This window comes from Panicum virgatum, chromosome 2N, assembly GCF_016808335.1.
Source record: "Panicum virgatum strain AP13 chromosome 2N, P.virgatum_v5, whole genome shotgun sequence".
In the NCBI taxonomy this organism is placed as follows: Eukaryota; Viridiplantae; Streptophyta; class Magnoliopsida; order Poales; family Poaceae; genus Panicum; species Panicum virgatum.
This window is the reverse complement of record NC_053146.1, coordinates 62,076,931-62,098,187: the sequence shown is the minus strand read 5'-3', so window position 1 is coordinate 62,098,187 and position 21,257 is coordinate 62,076,931. Positions and strand designations below refer to the sequence as shown.

At 45.4% G+C, this 21,257-nt stretch overlaps 2 protein-coding genes across 2 annotated transcripts; both read right to left on the bottom strand.

Annotated features, from left to right (window-relative positions):
- Nucleotides 1-222: 222 nt before the first annotated feature.
- LOC120661670 lies at nt 223-926 on the bottom strand. Its single transcript, XM_039940580.1, has one exon. The coding sequence runs from the start codon at nt 727-729 to the stop codon at nt 493-495; it is 237 nt and encodes a 78-aa protein (XP_039796514.1). The 5' UTR covers nt 730-926; the 3' UTR covers nt 223-492.
- Nucleotides 927-6,989: 6,063 nt separating this feature from the next.
- On the bottom strand, nt 6,990-12,223 carry LOC120661669 (vesicle-associated protein 4-2-like). Its single transcript, XM_039940579.1, has 7 exons — nt 11,748-12,223; nt 10,305-10,375; nt 10,096-10,177; nt 9,884-9,999; nt 7,654-7,731; nt 7,443-7,562; nt 6,990-7,352 (listed from the first exon to the last, which is right to left on the bottom strand). Exons 1-7 carry the CDS (start codon nt 12,046-12,048, stop codon nt 7,293-7,295), a joined length of 828 nt encoding a protein of 275 aa, XP_039796513.1. The 5' UTR covers nt 12,049-12,223; the 3' UTR covers nt 6,990-7,292.
- Between the last annotated feature and the right edge of the window lie 9,034 nt (nt 12,224-21,257).

Here is a 21,257-nt window from a genome sequence, read left to right as displayed (position 1 = left end):
AGGGTGGTGTGTGGCACGAGCTCGTGTGGGGGTGGTGTGTGGCACGAGCTCTGGTCTCTCTCGTCCATCGTTTTTGACATGGGTAGATGATAAATTTCACCCGAAACAGTGAAAGAACAACCATCTGCGGCAGAGATCTCTCGTCGCGCAGCCCTCTGACTCTGACGGCGTGTGCTCTGAATCTCTCAGATCGATCGAAATCATCCGAGTAGAAGTTGCAAATAAAAAGGGAGCCGAACGGTTTTGATTATTGGATCCCCCCCCTCCAATTAGTCCCATGAGATAGATATTTACAGTAAGGATAAGTACAAGTCACATTACAGTCATCCCAGCTCTGATCCCATGAATTCCCCAGAAGAGATGTTAAATCCCAATCACCGAACCCCGAAAAACATCTCAACGGTTGGTTCATGGCTGACTGGCAGCCAACGGCCCTGGAGCATCCAACCCACATGGGCCTAGGGCCCCACAAGCCACAAGGCTTATCCTCACTCAGCAGGGTCCCCAGCAGCTGAGGTACATGGCCTTGCGGAGCGACTCGTCGGCGCCGGCCTGCCTGCGGCCGTCGCCGGCGGCGCCAGCGGCCGCCCGCGCCCAGGTCAGCGCGGCCGCCTGGGGGGCGAGCCCCGCCAGCCGGTCCCGCGCCCCGGCGGAGGGCGCCCTCTCCCGCTGCGCCCGCACAGCGGCCACCGTGGCCGCCGCCCACACCCGGCTCATGAGCGCCGCCATCTGGTCAGTAACCACGGGGGTGGGGGTCCTCTCGCTTCTAGCCCTGTTCCTATGCCTTCGCCTTGGCAGCTCGCCTCGCGCTTGCAACCTTGCCTGTGCTACACCACTGCTGGTTGCTGGAGCTGGAGCTGGGAGAGGTGTGGGAGGGTGCGAGAGGAGGCGGTATTTGTAGCGGGTGGGGGGTGGCTTCGGTAATCGCGGCTGGTGGTGGTTTTCGGGGACGGGTGGTTTTGGTAATTATCCGCTCCTGCGTCTCCTTTTCCCTTTTTCCTGGCTCGGTTGCTTGCGGGGCCACAGGATGAGGAGGACACGGCCGCTTTTGCGCCTGCATCTCGCCGAGTTTCTCGCGTGCTTCTCACGACACGAGAGCTGAGTGATCTCTTCTCCCAGCGCGTCACGTCACGTTCACGTGGGTTCCCTTCCCTCTTCTCCTTGACGTTTATAGCCTAAGGCTGTGTTTAGGCGAGGTGAGAAGGGTGAGAAAAAGACACATCAGTCACTGTAGCACACTATAGTACTTTTTGTTTGTTTGTGGTAAATATTGTCCTACCATGACCTAACCAGGCTCAAAAAATTCGTCTCGCAACGTACATCAAAACTATGCAATTAATTTTTTTATTTAACTACATTTAGTACTCCATGCATGTGTTATTTGTTATATTTAATGTATTGATATGATAGGAAATGTGATGGATGTGATGGAAAATTTGGAAATTTGGTGGGAACTAAACACACCCTAAATCGAAGTGTTTTGCTGTCATGGTGACATGACACCCTACTCGATTGTTGTGTCTGTTTGACGCAGGATTCTCTCGCCGGACCCACTGTTCTTTGGATTTCTGTTTGTAACCATGTCCATTCTACTACCTTGCTCTGATTCTTGACAACCATGGACTCTCACCCGGTTATCCTACATGCAATGCCCATGAATTCAACGGAAATCACTAATCATCCGGCCATTCCAAAACAAGGTAGGTTTATGCAGCGCGACATTTGCATCAGGTGAGTGTTCGTTGGCTAATGGTTAATGTGGAGGAGCAAATCTGATTAATGAAACATTAACGATGTGGCACATAATTAATTGTTGGGAAATTTGTATGCAGCGCACTCTAAAAGAGTGATTTTGTGTGGAGTACACCGTGAAAGTTGATTTTATCTCCAACACATTGTGAAATTGCTATTTTATCTTCAACACACCACGCTGATTATAATAATCATTTTTAGTTGAGTAAAGATGTAAAAAACCATTTTTGCCCTTGGACCCACATGTCATCTTCTTCCTTCCCCTCTTCGACAGTCTCCCCCCGCGCCTCCATCCTCGCGCGGCCCGCCGCTGTGCTCGACATCAGCAATGGCGTGGTACGACTTGATTTGGAGAAGAGGCATCAAATTGATGGAGCAAGATTGATGGCCTGTAATTTTGCTGCTACTAATTAATTACATTGATTCGTTGGGGGCAAAGCACGGATGAGGGGCGTGCTGTGCAGCGAAGGACAGAGGTGGCCGGGCGGTGTACTCGCCGACGCGCTCGAGGATATTGGACAGCTTATTTGTGGAGGCAGTCAGAGTGCGAAGCTCCGGTTACGACAGCCTGGTTGAGGAACTGGAGCTGCCTGAGCGTGCTGGCGGCGCCGGTGACGCTCCGGTCGAGCCTAGCGGGCCGGTCCCTACAGAGCAACGCCGAGAGGGGCACCGCGGCGCGGTTGCTCCCCGACGTGATGCGCCGGAGGGCTCTGAGCTTGGACGACAGCCCGCCGGGGGCGGACGCCGGAGCTGGGCCGTCGAGGAGCGTCGCCTCCTGCGCGCCCAGGGCGACGCTCTTGACGATGCGGACGCCGACGCCTTCGCCATCGCCCCGGACCTCGAGGGTGCCATTGGAGCATAGCGCAAACACACAGAGCGGGCAGGGGAAGAAAGGAAGAAGGGTATATATGCCATTTCATAGATATCTCCTACTCAACCAGATTAGAAATGACTTTTTTAATCGGCTCAGTGTGCTGCAGACCAAACATTGATTTTGTAGTGTGTGAGAGACAATTTCAACTTTGAGAGTGTGCGGGATGCAAAATCACATTTATGCGGTGTGCTGCAGACTAAAAACCCTTAATTGTTCTAATCTTTTAATCTAATCAGCTACCCTTATTTGATTTGAAAATTAGATACAATGGTCCATCAATAATCCAACCATCCCAAGTACTCCTAGATGACTACACTGGCAGACGAAATATCATCTTACTAACCGTGATGCTATTGCTAACTAATCTTATGATAGACAACTCAACCCAATAAGTTGGGTTGATCACTTGATCCCTTTGAGCATATGCGCACCAGTGAACGTGATATGAATATGGAAGAGAAAGGCTCTTAGGTCTTAGCATTTTCGTACCAAGTTTGTTTACAAGGTTTGGTACAAAAATTTGATAGAATTCATGTCCTACACAAGACAATAATAGTTTCCTTAATTTATACCATCTTCTTCAATCGTAAGGGAAAAAAGCTTTTGAAAATATTCCCGCAGCATAATTCTTGTTCCTTAAAATAATACGATAGGTATGCATTCATGAATTCCCTTTCTTGTTGCTAAACAAGTCCATCTTTTTAAGATTCATGACTGTTAGAAGGTTAATTCTCCTTTTGTTATTTTTTCTTTTGACCAAGTCATATGCATCAAGGATGTGTTTATTTGAGCTGCAGTTTTTAGAGTTTTTTTCTCTAAAAGTTGCTTCTGGTTTTTGCTTCTAAAAATAATGATAGTTTTAGATGATAATTATAATTTTCTAGAGTTAAAAAGCTACAGAAAGCTAAGAAAACTAACTTTTTTGTTTAACATATAAACTCAACCTTTTTTAAATTTTTTTGAAATTTGAGGCTTTTCAGAAGCTGCGCGAGTAGTTCAACTTCTAAGGGCGTCCGCAATGGTTAGCTATTTGGCTAGCTAGATCTGATGTGGCAACAAAAAAGTAGGAGATAGAGTAGTCACTAGTGACGAGCAAATAGCTGATCTATTTCACATAGTACAAAAACATGTGAGAGGAGCGTGTGGGTCCAATAATATTAAATAGTCTTTTCTTTTCTCTCTCACCTCCATGTCAGCTGATCAAATAACTTTCCACGCTGAAAAAACTACACAAATTAAAGCTCGAGCAACCAGAGCCTACAACTACTATGTGCAAGAGGGAAAAAAAGCACAAAGCAAAAGGGCGCAAGACATAGGATTGCTCCAGATTTATAAGTTTATATTTTAACAAATGTACAGGCCAGCTCGATTGTAGCTTTGCTAGCTTGAGCCTTGGACGAGCATGCATCCAACCAAGAACACGATGATTCCTGGCTTCGGAGCTCGGCGAGAACGAAAGCAGATGCTTCCTGCCACTAGCAAGTAGTAGCTAGCAACGACCTCACGCTATAGCTGTCGATCGAAACATGGACATGCAGCTGCGGCACCTGCCACTCTGCACGAGCCTAGCTAACTTGGCCCCCAGCAGCTGAGGTACATGACCATCCTCAGCGACTCCTCGGCGGCGCTGCCGGCCGACGACGGCGACCGCGCTGCGAGCACCGGCGCGGCGCGCCGCCTCGCCGCGGACGAGCACGGCTTCGCCACCTGCTCCTTGAGCTCGATGGCGGCGCCCAGCGTCACTGCCATGTACGCTTTGTTCGCCACCGCAAACCTCATTCTCCCCGTCCTCCTGCGTTCTGTGTGGCTCAAACTTGGACAACCTCCTCAAGAACGTCGTCAGTGTTCGTGCATGATTGGGTAGAACGAGCTATATATACACACACGTGTGTTGACGTGGCGTGCGTCGATGTCAAGTCGTCAGCGGCCAATGGTTTCGCGGGCAGCTCGGGAAACAGGTGGGCGGCGGACCATTGGTTCCGCCAAACCGGGAGCTCGTGGCCGGCCTCGAGTCCATGGTATGGCTTCTGGCTCATGATTCGGATGGGCGCTGCCGTTACTGGCGCTTGTCTTCTCTGCAGCATGCAGATCATCTTGCCTGAACCTGTCGCTTGCTTGGCTCGCATCACCTTTTAAGTCATCGCGTCCAGCAATTCAGTTGCTTCACGTACCTGCTGGTTCATACTGATCGCTGAATTTCGAGTCCCGGCTGCAACTCCAACGCAGCAAGTTTCAGTGGGCTTTGGATTTGAACCGAGATCTAGCTGGTCGCTTGGTTTCTGAAATTCAACCACTTGCTTGCGGAAATGGCAGATGCAATGCGGAGTACTTTGATGTCAGAGTTAGCTGGTCGCTTGGTTTCTGAAACTCATCCTTTGTTAAGACTGGTATGGATAGGTTCTCTGATCTGGAGCATTATCCGCTACGAACATGCATGCTAGAGGGAAGAAGCTGCCGGGAATCAAGCCTTCTTGTTGCATGTGCTCGCTTGTATCTTTGTGTTCTGACACTGCATTAAGATACACACTATAATACTCTGCTAGGACCTGATGGTTATCCTTATGAATCATGAAGCGAATGGGACAAACATCGATCGACTCTAACGGGCAACAATCCAGTTTGACTTCTTTAATGTCTCCCTCGGGGTTCTTTACTGGACAAATTAGCATCAGAGGCCACAGTAAATCGTTTCCGGTAACTGTCTGTAATGGGTCAATATCAAACTACATCACTTTTTAAACGAACAGTGTTTAATAAGAAGATTAGTTGGCTCACTAATAAATAATAGCACTGATTGAAGTGACAGGTCGCAGATAATTGCACAGATAGACTATCTGATGAGATCCATCGCTGATATTATATGCATATAAAAGATCTCACGAATCTCGTCGTGGAACATCATCATTTGTAGCTTTCCGGTCATGTCCTACATTTTGCCCACAAGTGCATGTCACATTCGAATAAATTTGTGAAGTGTTTTATATTGCATCAGGAGACAAACCATTGTGTTATGTGACTTGTGGTGATTCAAACGGTTAAAATAGCTGCAGGGTTGTTAAATGAAGCACTAGTGTGTCCATAAGGACGTCTGATCCTTGTTCAGGACTCATAGGTGATCTAATGGTTGATTACTACCATTCACAGTGACATGTATTCACATGATATCAAGCTATTAACTCTGTACCTCTGAACATATCTCCATGGTCCATGGATGTAAATAGGTGATGAATTTATCAAATGGGATGAAATAGTATGGCTTATGCTCACTTTTTTCATTAAGAGAATATGAATTTATGTTCACTCATAGGCTTGATTTACAATTCTCTGTCTTGGTTGTATGAATCGAGTGCTGATGGCTAGCAGTGGGTGTCCAACCGTTGGATAAAACTTGTAATAACGAATGATCTGGTCGATGTCTGATACGATTCTTCCTCTAATCTCAAGCCATCTGCTCCAGGGACATTAAGTTTCGAGCTCTATACAGCATTTATATGTCATTACTATTGTAACACTTGCAACAGTAGGTTGTATATGTTGTGCAGTGCAACTTAAATCTTGGAAATCTAGCTTAGGAATCAAGAAGTTCATGGCCGATTTCAGTCCAATAATTGAATAATAGCTGCATTTGATACCAGTGATGTTATCAACAACAGATCTCACACTTGACAGCTTGAGAAGTAGATACAGCAGTTATGTAGTACTCAAATCAATTCGTGAGAAGGGCACCCAAAAACTAAAATTAAGATTACAGATCAACACAACAAATAGACCAAGAAAAAGGCGAGTTGCGACAGGTTTTTAAGTTTTCGAAACTCAGCCCACCCCAATCAGCACAGCACTCGCAAACCATTATAAACAGGAAGCAGATATCCTACATGGCACTCCAACATGTTCTGATGCCAACAATTATAAGCTTTATTTGTTTGACAAACAAACGCATCCAGCACTAGCACCAAACACATTTGTTAACACAATTACATGAGAAGTACCGATGACACTGGAGGTTTAGCTTGTCCTTTGGGGACTGATCCTGCAAGCACAACCCTAGACTACAACATACACACACTACAGCAAAACCTAAGAGTTTACAGAATGTCACAGCTCTTGTTGAAGCCATGTGCATAGATTGCGGAGCAGCAGAATTGATACCAGTGATGTTATCAACAACAGATCTCACACTTGACAGCTGAGAAGTAGATACAGCAGTTATGTATACTCAAATCAATTCGTGAGAAGGGCACCCAAAACTAAAATTAAGATTACAGATCAACACAACAAATAGACCAAGAAAAAGGCGAGTTGCGACAGGTTTTTAAGTTTTCGAAACTCAGCCCACCCCAATCAGCACAGCACTCGCAAACCATTATAAACAGGAAGCAGATATCCTACATGGCACTCCAACATGTTCTGATGCCAACAATTATAAGCTTTATTTTGTTCTGACAAACAAACGCATCCAGCACTAGCACCAAACACATTTGTTAACACAATTACATGAGAAGTACCGATGACACTGGAGGTTAGCTTGTCCTTTGGGGACTGATCCTGCAAGCACAACCCTAGACTACAACATACACTACACTACAGCAAAACCTAAGAGTTTACAGAATGTCACAGCTCTTGTTGAAGCCATGTGCATAGATTGCGGAGCAGCAGAAGGTACAATTTACACCGAATCGACCACTTCAACCTGCTGTTGCGCGAGGTATCTTTCCCTCCGCTCTTTCTGCAACAAACACATGTAATGATGGATTTTAGCACTGAACCGGACAAAGCCAGAAGATTTCATGTCACTGAGAGAGCCTGAGAGGTGTACCCATTCATCAATGACAAGCCCTTCACCAACAATTTTTGGGCCATTTTCTTCTGGAGGTTTCTTCCGTGCCTCAAGTGCAGCTTCTGCCTCAGCTAGTTGGTTATTGAGCTTTTCGAGTTGCTTTGAAAAAGAATGAACGAGTGAGATCATTTGAATTCCAGTATCCATCAAAAGAATCACAATTACAAAATAGTTCTTATCATTTGCTTACAGGGCTTTGACCGTTTATATCCAAGAAAACAACCTTCAGGATCTTCTCAACAACAGCTTGATCCTTCTGCTCATCAAACTACATCAATAAAAAAAGGTTAGTTTTCCAGACAGGAAAGAACTACTGAGTCCATAAAAGAAGTTACTGATAATTGGGGGAAAGTTGCATCCACATGATATAAACAAAAAAAACGCAGCAAAAAGAAGGTTCAGAGTTCTTTTTTCTCGAACACGAAGGAGAGCTGCAAATCTTTGTATTGAAGAGGGAGCACTGGTCCAAAAACACAAACTCTTCCAAACGGAAAGCAATAAAACTCAGACATACACATCACCCTCACATAGACATGAACACACCTCAGTCAAGAATACAAGACATACTACAGATTACACAACTGAACTAGCCACAAGGGCCATGAGCCCCTTCATAAGTTCAGAGTTTCTGGAAACCTATAGCATATGCATCTCAAATCTCAATAATATCATGTAGTGTATCAGGGACAAGAAGCATAAAGTGTCTCATGTTCCATTCAACTCAAAACACCAAATGCAGAATGGGACAGATGTGTAAGAGCATCTCCAAGAGTTTGCCATATTTTACTTGGCATATCTTGTGTTTTGCCAACTTCTAAAAAGATATGCCAAGTAAAAAAAGAGCTTATCTCCAACAGTTTGGCATAATTCACTTGCCAAATCCAGATCTAACTTACATCAGGAACCCTGAGAGAGAAACAAAATTATATTTATGCCCTTCCATCTCTTGAAAACTTAAATCAGGAACCATTCTCTGTTATTTATTTCTTTTTTCACCCTCCCACCTGACTAGAAACCACGATGCCAACCGCGCACTGCGCGCGTATATTTACGCGCTGGAGGCTGGTTTTTTCCAAATTGCCAAAAATTGCCAAATCTTTTGCCAAACTGTTGGAGGAGTATTTTTAACGTTTTTGCCAAAAATTAAAGATGGCAACTCGATTTGCCAAACTGCTGGAGATGCTCTAAGATGCAAAATATTAACAAATTGTTTAACTAGGATCACCTATCAACTACTCCCTCCATTCCAAACTATAGGTCGTTTTGGCTTTTTTAGATACATAGCTTTTGCTATGTGTCTAGATATACGCTATGTCTATATACATTGCAAAAACTATGTATCTAGAAAAGCCAAAACGGACTATAATTTGGAACGTAGGGAGTAATCGATTTTACATTTTAAGAAAAACAAATGTTCCCTTTAGTTGATTCCCCCAAAATATGCCTTGTATTACAAAATTAATACAATACCGAGACATTGTTTGGTAGCATAGAGTAAAGAATTTAATTTACTGGACAGCAAAGCTAAGAGGAATTAAGCACCCAAAAATTCTCAGTCCTCCTGTACATGTAGCATCACATGAAAAAGGCTCTAGAGAATGAGCACATGTGATTTTGCTTCATGTAATGTAATATATTACACAAACTAACGGTAACGGGGTGATATGGACCTTGCGAGCGTGTAAGGGTTTAGCCCAAATACTCTCTACAATCAAATTACAGGCGGAAGCCATAAATTCTCATTATGTGGCAACCACTAACCAATCTTATCAACCCTTATAATCCACCCTAACAGTCCCTAATCACTAAATTGCGTAATTAATTTATTGGATGTTTGGTTTGCAGAAATAGAGTGGTCAGTAAATTAATCCTAACTCAGAATGTATCTCGCTTGTTCAGTTTAAGGAACAAAATGAGCTAGTCCTTCACAGCATGTAACATCCATAAGCTTTTTAAGTCTAATGCAACAAGAATGGTGTCACCCTTCCAAAATCAGTCTAATGCAACAAGAATGGTGTCACCCTACGAAAATCATACCCATAAAGGATAAATTCACCCTAGGTGAGGAGGTCCCCAAACCAGACACCCAATAAATTAAATACCCAACTTAGTGGGCTTACTTTAGCCATAAGCTCGAAATAAGTCTCCCTGCCCAGCTCATCCTACCCAAGGTGTATGCCAACAATGTGTCAACTCTCTTGCCACCTCATAAACTTCCTTTTCAACACGAACAGTATCATCTCTGGGAGTTTTTTCTTACTTGGCCTTCGTGGAGATCCACCAAGTGACCTCCCACCTAGGGCATCACTTATGAAAAATGCGGTAAGGCACTCATCTCTACAGTTACCATACTCTCCCACATCTTTAATCAGCCATGATTTTGGTAGAAATCAAACAAGAATGCAGGAAATGCTACGAACCAGTTCTGGTGCATATTCCATTGGTCCCTTCACCTTCAAGCTCAAAATCTTGAATTTGACCTTGCACTTCTGTAGAATATTCTCATTATTCTCTGGGTGCTCCACAAACTTAAAAACTGGAAAGTTAGAAAAATGAAAAGATAAGCACCAAAACAGAACACTGGAAACCTTGTTGTTATTCAAGTACAGATCCAAGGTCATAGCAGTATTACCAGTTGCTATAATAGTCTCCCCAGGGGCGAGGACAGCTCCAGGAGGGCGCATGAAGCAACTCTTGGGTGCAGTTGTTTGAAACTAGTGATTTCAATGTCAGTTAACAGACAGAAAAAAGAACCATTACCAACAAAACTAGTGTATACACTGCTAATTCAACACATACTATGTTGGAGTAGAGTTGTGCAATGAGATATGACATACGAACCTTAAATGCTACATGAGACTTGCTTGTATTCTTTATCCTAATTGCACTTTTGACCTGCTTTCCTGGTTCATCTATACAAGGCAGAGATGGGAATGTCATTAGCTCCTCTTCACAAAATAGCAAATGTTAAATAAATATGAGGTCGAATGGAAACCTCCTCATTTGTTGGTGCTGTTACTCATTAGAACATAAGAACACAACTGATTATGCCAGTATTAAGCTGAAAGTAAATCAAGCCTGTGAATGATTTAGCCAATCAATAGTTTAAAAAATTGATTCAGCCAATCAAGCATTTTTCTTGTCCATTGAATAATAACTATCTGATTCTGACAAGGATTCTAGTCCTAGACAGCATTTCAGCTTCAATACAGTAACGAGATACTTGGCATTCAAAGAGTTGATAATTTGCTGGAGTTCATTTGGAGTTTCTGTGAACCCCAGGAAACTAGGCGTTAGCCTTCATGCCATATTAGATTGTTTGCTGATCTGTTACCGGTAATACAATTTTCCCGAACATTGCAACCTACAATAGCTGCCTTACTCATGTAACAGTATGTCGCAAAACGACAGCACAAAGTTATGCTAACAGATCTAAGAGTATTCTAAGATCATCAGAAAGCTGCACAAAATCTGCACAATAGGTAGAGTTCTACCACAGCACAATAAGCATGCATCATTTACATGTTCAGCTGCAGCAAACTTGTGCATCATAGCATTAGCAATCAACCAAAAAAATTGCAAATAAAGTAGATCATAATCTCATTCCCCACATCTACCTGGGTAGAAATTCTATCGCCCAGGTGCTAGATACCGAACAACTTCTGCGAACAGACATTTTATTACACCAACATACGACATTAAAGCTATACACAAGCTAATCTCAGGGCATTCCCAATAAGACACCCTCTTATTTAATATAGTGCCAAATCAGCTAAAAAATCAGAGGTGGCAACATAGTTAATGCTATGGACACCATCCTACTTAAAGTTCAGTTCCAGAATCTTGTACTAAAAATTCATCAATGGTACTCCCTGCTGGAACTTCTGCACCACAAGTGTCCACTATGATTTAGATCGAACTCATAGATTGATGATATAACCACTACAATCTACACCAAGATCAAGAAAACCAGGTGGAAATGGAGCCAGGGTATTATCCGAGTCGCCGACCAAAACCAAACCCCAACGAACACATTCCAAGAATCAGGCAACTCATTCACCAAATCGGCCTACAAGATCCCCCTTCCTACACAGTAACTTCGGAATAGCTAAGATCGCGCAAAAATAATAAAGAATTGCAGAAAAAACATAGCGGAATCAAAGGGTTTTCGGCATGCGACCTAAGCAGATCAGGCAAAAATGGCAACTTTCCAGACTACTCGAGAGGAGATCCCATAATTGAACAAGCAGGAGTTAAAAGAGGTTTAGTTTCTCGCGTCCTCACATGGGAAGTAGAGCTTATTGGCCGGATCGAGCCTGAGGCGGCGGCGGGCAGGCAGCAGCGACTTGGCCACGGACGAGATCGATCCCGCCGACGCCCCCTGCGCGCCTCCGTCCCCAGCGACGGGCGCCTCGTGGCCGTACCGGCCAGCGGAGTGGTGGATCCCGGACGAGGACGACTGCGGAGTCGCCGTCGCCGGCGCCCCGCCCGCCTGCCGGAAGGGCATACGGCAGAGGTTCCAGAGCTTCCCGCCGCCGGAGTCGCCTCCGGCGGGCGCGTGCCTCTCCTCGCCGGAGATCGCCATGAGGCAAGTTACCAGTTACCACGCCAGGTGCGGTGAGGCTTGTGGTCCGGGCTGGCTGCGCTCACGCTCCCCACTCTTCTAAAGTGATCTCCTTTTCTTTCACCGGTTCACCTCCAGCTTTCGCTACAGTGCGTTCTGCATCCTTGATCTCGCCCCTTTTATCGCGTCTTTTTCCGGTTGACTTTTATATGATGGTGCTGCTGCTGCTGCTGCTGCTACAGTGAAGCTAATCATGGGACCGTGATGGATCCTACTGTTTTCTATGCACCGCCGGAGGAACGAGGAAGGAGGTGACAGCAGTGAAACTCTGAAAGCAGACATGTTCCCGTCCAATTGTAGCTTGCAGCTTGCTTTTGTCAATTCTTCCCCGGCGATCCTTTCTTTTCAAAAAAAAAAAAAGAATCTTCCCCGGCGATGATGGCCGCCGGTGCAGGAGCGGCAGCATCTAAAATTTTCTTTGCAGTAGGCAACTTGGACAACATCGGTTTTCTTCTAGTTTTAGAATCTATTTATTGCGCTGCTATATATGCTGCAGCAGCATCTGCACCAAAATTATGGCACCAAATTTAGACAGTATTTGGCGTAAAAAATGATTTGCCGTGTCACGCCACAAGTGTGGTAACAAACTAAAACATCCGCTGAAGCCTAGACGCATGAGCTGTGGTGCATTGTGGCGAGATGCGGCGGTGAATTTTGAACTTTGATCGTGGCCAGATACATGCGGTGTTAGAGTGATTAATGCAACCGGTAATAGGTTTAGGTGGCAATAAACTACGGTTAATAATGGTTGATTATGTAGGGTGTGATTCAACAATGAAAGAGGGATAATGAAAAGGGAGAGAGGCCTTACCGAGATGGTGACTAAGCTATCGCACTATCAATATTATAATAATGTTGATGCATAAGCTAGCAATAAATTGTAATTATTTAGGTGGTTATTGCTTTTGTTATATTATAATAAAATTGTTACTTTATACTTTTACCTATCTTGTGAAACATGTGTGTATTATACGTTCTGAAAGGTATGAATCAGGTCTCTTCTTCAAAGAACAACACCTCCACATGTAAATGAAAATGCAAAAAATAATGTTAATTGTTTATGCACCTTTACGTAACACGTCTAAAAGAAAGAAACACGTCACTTGGAAGGAAAAAAGTATGAGAAGGAAAGAAGACGCTATCTTTAATAGAGAAATTATAACACGTGCAATTGGAAAAGTCAAAATTCTATTATTGCTTAAAGAGGAATGCAACCATCAACTAAAGAGTTTGGATAACAGAGGCATCAATCAATTAAACTCAAACTACAATTTTTCTTTTGAATATTCCATTGAGTTTCACAAGCTTCTCTGTGATTTGTACACACAACCTATAACTTCTCTAGCATAGTGGAGGATGAATATTTTTTTAACAATTTATGCCCTTGACCTCTAGTCCGCATTTATATGTTATGTATATTCTCTTAATTATATTTTACATTATTTATTGCTATTTTACTACAATTGAGACCAGAAAAGACCGTTATTGGGACAGCAATACCACAGCTTCGGCAAGAGCAAAGCTCAAAATAGCAACACCAAATGATTGTTTACCCAATGAAAGATTTCACGCAATGGAATGAAGCAAAGAATAATTGGGTGCTAGAATAGTAGTTAATTGAACTTCTAGTCACTTCAAAAATAACCAGTGTAGATTTTAGAAGATCAATTTTATTGTTCCTACCATGCTTACCGCATGGCAATGGATTACCTTTTAGGTAAAGTTTTGTGAATTCATCATACTATTTATGATATTCCATTTTCTCCATGCTCAATTGCTCATTGATAGTAGGGATAAGTATTGATGGTTAAACAATGTTTATTATAGAGACTAAGAACTAATAAAATCAGAGCTAAAGGTTATACAGTCGGATAAGCCTCAAGTGATGTGATGTGACGAGTCTACCTCTTATTCCCTTTTGCTCACTTTTCTCTCTACCCACCCCAAAGTTTAGTAGATGACCTATAACTTTGTCACACCACATAACCAAAATATGATCACTTTTCCCATCATACCCCTTTAGTTTTGAAATATGTAATGATTAGGACAAAATAATTAGTTTAAAATTATCCAAATATCTTATTTTGTGCTCATGAGATAGTTCTTTAAATTTTGATATAATTTTTGTTCATAAAGGTGGATGATATTTTGTCTCAGTACCACAAATTAAAGTGGAAATATTACACACACAATATGTCGATTTTTTTCTCACATCTATGCTACATACTCGACAGAAATTATACTATTTCAAATTCACATTTATGCTTGTCAGCCAACCAGCCGACAATGCTTTTCTCTCACACTAAATCAGTATCATCTACCAGCTAGCCAGCAGTACTTTTCTCTCACAACAAATCAACACCAATCACAGCCAACCAAACTGTAACATCTCGAAAAATTTACCAAGATAAATCACGCGCTAAAAATATTTTTCAAAATCTCTTTTCATCGTTGAGCCCAAATCATTCCTAAACCCCTTCATGTCCGAACTCCAAATTTCCCGTAATCTTTCCCGGCGATCCAGCCGACCCGACACCGAAATCAATCGCCGTCCCTTCTCTTTCTTTTCCTTGTCCCGCGCGTTGCGCTGCGCCCGACCGTCGCCGCGAATCCCGCCGACCGCCGCTCTCTCTCTTTTCCTTCCTCTCTTCTTTTTCTTTTCTTTTCTTCTCCTTTTTCCCTTTTTCCTTTTCTTTTCTCCCTCCTTCTCCCTTCTTCTCCTTCCTTCTCTCTGCTCCCGTCCACGCACGCACGCCCCTACTCCCGGCCGCCCCCACGCGCTCTACGTGCCGGGATGCCCGCCACGCCGCTCGCCGCCTGCCTGACCCATCCCATCGCCCTGTGCTCGTCGCACCGCCCGTCGTCCAGCACAGAGCCGCCGCCTCGCCGCTCGAGCCCGCACTGCTCGAGCAGAGCTCGACGCCGAGCTCCACGCCGAGCAGCTGGCCCCTCCACTTGTCCACTTGCGCTGTCCACCCCTGCATACCGTCGCCCTCGACGCTCGCGCCGCTCCACGAATGTGACACCCCGGCCCAGGGCTTAATAGGATTAATAGGATACTCATACCAACAAGTTGCAACTTCTTTTCCGGAAGCCGGTCTCCAAAGAACTCCGAGATTAAGCATGCTTGGCCCGGAGAAATTTGGGGATGGGTGACCGACCGGGAAGTTCTTCCCGGGTGCGCACGAGTGATGACAAAGTGTGCAGAAAAGACTGGTGTTGGTCTGTGAGGACAGTCTATGTCCTAGAAAGCAGCCAGATGTAAGCGGGCCGGGCCTCGGGGAGGCGGGACGTTACAGAATGGTATCAGAGCTGACTCTCGCAGTTTCACGGGCACGTACGGGCGTAAGTACGGAGGCATGAGCATGGGCGTGTGGGGGCGCAGATGCCACCGGCATGTGCACGGGCGCGTGGCGGGTCAGTGCGCGGGCATCTGGGATGCGCCGTTGGCACTGGACGCACGAACGTGGCACAGGGACCGTTGGCACTGGACGCACGGACGTGGCACATGGGCTGCTGGCACTGGACGTACGGGACGTGGCCAAGAGAGGACGTTCCTGGCTTGGGATTGACCGACGAGGACGTCAGTCTCTTAAGGGGGTGAGCATGTGACACCCCGGCCCAGGGCTTAATAGGATTAATAGGATACTCATACCAACAAGTTGCAACTTCTTTTCCGGAAGCCGGTCTCCAAAGAACTCCGAGATTAAGCGTGCTTGGCCCGGAGTAATTTGGGGATGGGTGACCGACCGAGAAGTTCTTCCCGGGTGCGCACGAGTGAGGACAAAGTGTGTAGAAAAGACTGGTGTTGGTCTGTGAGGACAGTCTATGTCCTAGAAAGCAGCCAGATGTAAGCGGGCCCGGCCTCGGGGAGGCGGGACGTTACAACGAAGCCCAACCCGTCCCCACGCCATTAAAGCCACCCCGCCGAGCTCGCTTACTGGCCACCACCGCGGCCCCTCCTCCACCGCCTCTCCCCGCCTATAAATAGGCCTTCACGTCACGCTCCATCACCACCATGAACCTCACCGCCGCCGCTAGCCCTCTCACTAGCTCCCCAACACCGCCACTCAGAGCCATAGCCGCCGCCTCTCGCCGGCCACCGCGGAGCCGCCTCCTCGCACTGTCTCTGCTCGAGGTAAGGAGGGGAATAGGACCTCCTCGCCTCCCTCTACCTTTCTCCCCTAACCCCGGCCACCGCCGAGCCCCGCAGTGCCGCCACCGCGAACACCAGAGCCGGCCGCCGCCCGCCACCATGGCCGCGCCTCCACAGGCCACCTCCGCCCAAATTAAGTGGGGGAATCGACCCACCGTGACTCCCTCTCCCTTTCCCCCCTCCCCATGGCCGCCGTCGCACCCCGAGGCCGCTGGCCCAGGCGCCGCCGGCGACCCCGCGCCCCTCCTCTATTCCATGGGAGGGAGGAGGGAGAAGAAAGTGTGTTTTGCCCTTAACCCCCTGCCCTTCTCCCTATTTCTTTAAGAGTCCTCCCCCTCTCTCTATGTTCTTTTCCAAAAAAGCCCTCCCGGTTCTTCCTATTTAAGAAAAGACCCTTCCACTATACAAAATAATTACACCTAGACCCTTGCACATTTCTAGTGAACCCCGGATATTTCTAGAAATTCCAAACAAGCCCTTTCCTTCCCAAAAATAATTACAAATAGGCCCCCAAGACTCCAGTTTAGCCCCTAAACCTCTCTTTAACCTATCATTTCATGCGCCAAACATTCTCCAATTGACATGAAATTTTACCACGCTATTTCTAACATAATTTCAGTTGTGCCATTAGAAAACCAACCAAAAATATTACTCCTATCTCTATATCATAATTATTCCCGATTCGAGCCCAACGATAAAACCTTTATTTCATTTTCTTTATTGTGTGCTTGCTTGTGTGCGTCGTAGATCACGGTGTGAACGAGGGAGAACTCGTCGATGAGCAGTACCGCGAGCAAGTGTGCGAGGATTAGTTCCGCGACCCCGAACCCGAAGGACAATACCACTAGGGCTGGAAACGAGCCGAGCCGAGCTGAGCTCGGCTCGGCTCGGTTCGGCTCGGCAAGGGAACGAGCCGAGCTCGGCTCGGCTCGCTATTTTTGCGAGCCAGAAAATCAGGCTCGGCTCGGCTCGGTGGAGGCTCGCGAGCCGGCTCGAGCCGGCTCGCGAGCCACACTAAACAATGTGAACTAAACTCAAAATAAATTAATTTACTTTTTTTTGAATGATAACAATAATTATGTGTCATATATTTCTTATGTACATACAAATTGCTATGTTACGTGTATAAATATTAATTTATACCACTAATGATGAAGAATTAATTCATCAATCATCGTAAAATTATTCTTAAACTGTATTGGATCGAGCTCGCGAGCCGGCTCGCGAGCCTGAACGAGCCGGCTCGGCTCGGCTCGCTATTTTTGCGAGCCAAAAAATCTGGCTCGGCTCGGCTCGTTTGAGGCTCGCGAGCTGCTCAGAGCCGAGCCGAGCCGTTCCGAGCCCGAGCCGAGCTACGAGCCACGAGCTATTTTTCCAGCCCTAAATACCACGATCAGGACTTCCCGGAAGGCTTTGAGAACGCCAAGTTCAATCTCATCCTTTGATGCATGTTTTGTCCCAGTTTTATAAACGCAACCTATTGGCCTGTTTTACAAATCTGCATATGTTTTGTCTGCTGAAAACATGGTTGGATAGCCACCCCTTAATTTGTTATATCTATTCCTTGACCACCTGGATTAATGTCTAAATATGAGTTATTCTATTTGGATGTTAATCGCTGCTAGAATACTTAGGGCCTTGAACACGGTACCACTTGTTTTATAAAAAGGAAAATGCGTGAGTGTATGGGAAGAGAAAATGTGGAGTTTCTAGAAACCAAAAGAAAGATGAGATGGATGGCACTTCTGTGTGAATTGCCAAAAGGTGTGCTCGTACCTGTGTGGTTGAGCAAGGTTGGGAGATATCCATCTTGTCACAATTAAGAACCGAGTTGATGTGTCATCTTGCCTAACTCAACCATCGTGCAAACCACTCGACCGTTGTATGTGGCAACGACTTAGCATAAACCCCACTAGTTAGTCTGATAGCCATCAGAAGAGCTGAGAGCAACGGGTGACCAAGGAGAAGGGATAAGCTCTATGTGACTTATGCCCCGGTTAAACCTCGGTGATAGGTCAATGGCCCCTTGGTGGATCCCGTGTTGGCTAGTCAGGTCTAGCTAAGGTGGATAATGGCTTTGTTGGGATCTGCACCGACACTAAGGTTATCGTGCTGTGGTACCCCGCTTGTGGGTAAAGTTGCACACCTCTGCAGAGTTAAAACCTATTCGAATAGCCATGCCCACGGTACTGGGCGAGTTATGGTTTGGTCACACAACTAGTATTTCTTCTGAGAATGGATGGGTTGGCGGGAGTTATTTTGAAAAGTGTCCGGCAGCTGTGCCGTGTGCGACGGTAGACGGGGAGTCTGGTAACAACTTATAAACTAGGATCCTGTGTGGATCAACTCTACGTGTACTCGGTACAAAATAATCGCTTTGAAAAAACCTTTTCTATCAAATAAACACATGCATGAAAAATTAGCTTTCCGCAAATAAAACCCTAGCCTTATCCTTGATCCATCTTGTGCATGTATTCTGTTTATACCCCCTCCGTGGGTGTGGTTGGACTTGCTGAGTACGTTGTACTCACCCCTTACTTAATTTTTACATAGGAAGATCTAGACGTTGTTTCCGAGGACGTTGAGTAGGGGTTCCGTTCTGCACCCAACCTTGCCTGTGGATAGGGTCACCCGCAGGAGCTCCGTATGGCGCAAGACTCTGATGACTTCTTCGTGCTTCACGTTCTTGTTTGGGTTGTAGTTGTTGTCATTGCGATAGTGGCGCTTCACTGCCCATTACCGCATGGAGTTGTACGGTGATGTACCATCTGATGTAATAAATGTGTTATCAGCCTCCGGGGACTGATATTGTATCACATTTAAGTCTTCTCTTATGAGGGGACGCTTCAGGTGGTATCAGAGCCGTAGGTTGGTCGTAGGAGCGAGACCCCTTTGTCAAGCCTTTCCGCATTAGGACTTTTCTTGCTTAACCCTTTTTCCCACACAAACCCTCATCGCTAACTCTTGCCCTATTTCAGATGGCTGAGGAAGGATGGACCCATGGCATTTGTCAAGATGCACCTGGCTTCCCCGGCCTTTTGATCAACGCCCTGGAGAGCCTTGGCGTTTCGGAACGCCCAAGGTACTACAGCAGGGAGTACAAGCACCATGGTACCCTCCGCTGCAGAGTGATCCTGGTCATCGCCAGAAGTGACCGCTACCCCGACATCCAGCCATGGCGAGTGACCGCTACCCCGACATCCAGCCATGGCGAGTGACCGCCACGGGGTTTAGGCACCAAGACTGAAAGTGCATCTCGGCCCCTAGTGTGTTTTAGTGGATTGATTGACACCACGATTAAAGGACTAACTATCTTGTTGAGTATATGAGCAGGAATTGATTATCATAATTGTAATCTATGTGATGAAATGAATCAAGATTCAAGACATATGCTTATATGACAAGATGAATGACATGTTCTAGTATGAGAATATTAACAAGCAACAGCTACCATGGAAATTGGGATATGTATCAATGATAGAGAATTTATTCGTATATCCAAATGAAGCTTATTGATGTAAGTGGAATTTAAAATGACAAGCCAAGGTATTGTGAATGAGACAAATGTGTATGCTTAGGTATAGTCTCACAATTGGAGAAACTTGTCATAAGGAATGTATGAGATAGTTGATGATCAAGCAAGCATGAAAGAAATGATGTTCATTGTAATGTCAAAATCAATGTGAGTTCAAGAGGACTCTTGAGGATAAATGGATGGGATCGAAAGGCGTGTTTCTAGAGGCTATGTAAGCAAAGGCTTGGCATGAGCAAAGAAACCGATAATGATCAAGTCCAAGAATTCTAAGAGACATGGAGAATTTCATATTGACAAGTGTCATTCATTAGAGAAGAAAAATTGCTTGTGAATCAAAATGGATTTCATTGTACGTTAAATGTGATACAAGCCTACATGAAGCTATATATGATGCAAGGATGAAGAGTTAGAATTCGGGAATGGGTTTCTAGGTACTAAGCTTGGAGAAGGGCAATTGTGGTTGTGCCGAGGAACCAATGCTAGGGTGACGAAACGTTCTTTGGGTTCAACTTAAAGAATCTTGGTCATGTGTGGTGTTTATGTTGGCAAGTATCAATCTTTCTAGAATCTTATTGTGAAGACGGTGACTTGAACTAGAAATAGATTTCATTCAAGGATAAAGGTTCAAGGTCACTAGCTCAAGGAAGATGTGCTCAAAGTAAAGAAGCCAAATTTGATGCACACCTCAGATTGTGATTGATCAACACACGACATAGGATGAAAAAAGAGAAGCTCAAGAAGTTAAAATGTAATTTATCTTTGATCTTGAGTTTAGGTATGCCGTACTATCAAGAGGGATGCATCACAATGGTCTTGGTTTAGTCTCAGTGCTCAAGTAACCCATGTGAGTTGAGAGAGACACAAAAGCCTCATGTGCACATTTTAACTTTGCTGCCAGGGCAAATCCGGAAGTTCCGGATTTGGAACCCGGAAGTTCCGGATTTGGCACACATGGCACTAACGACTAGTTGGTTTGAAAACCCGGAGGTTCCGGGTTGTAGAATCCGGAAGTTCCGAGTTCTAACTGTCACATAACGGCTAGTTTTGTTGGGACCGGCTATTTATACCCCTTAGCCCCCTCCTTGGTGGGCTGCTGTTCCAGGCTTTATTCTGTTCATTGCTGGTCGTCCCAAGAAGCTTGGTAGCCATAGTTGAGCTCTCCCCAACATCTCTTTGTGAGATTGTGTTATTAGTGTATATCCTTGAGTTGGGTTGAGAGAGTGAATGCTTGAGAGCACTAGAGAGCACAACAAACCTTGAGCACTTGAGATTAGCCGTGATTTGTGTGATTCGCATTTGTTACTCTTGGAGGTGAATCCTCCTAGACGGCTAGGCGTCGCCAGTTAGCTCCCAAGGATTGTGGTGAGCAGCGACAAGTTTGTTGCAGCACCGATCTTGTGCCACAAGGGCGCATGGTCATATAGTGGAAGGAGGAAATAGCTTGACCTTGGGGTCGATATAAGCTTCCTCAACGGAGAC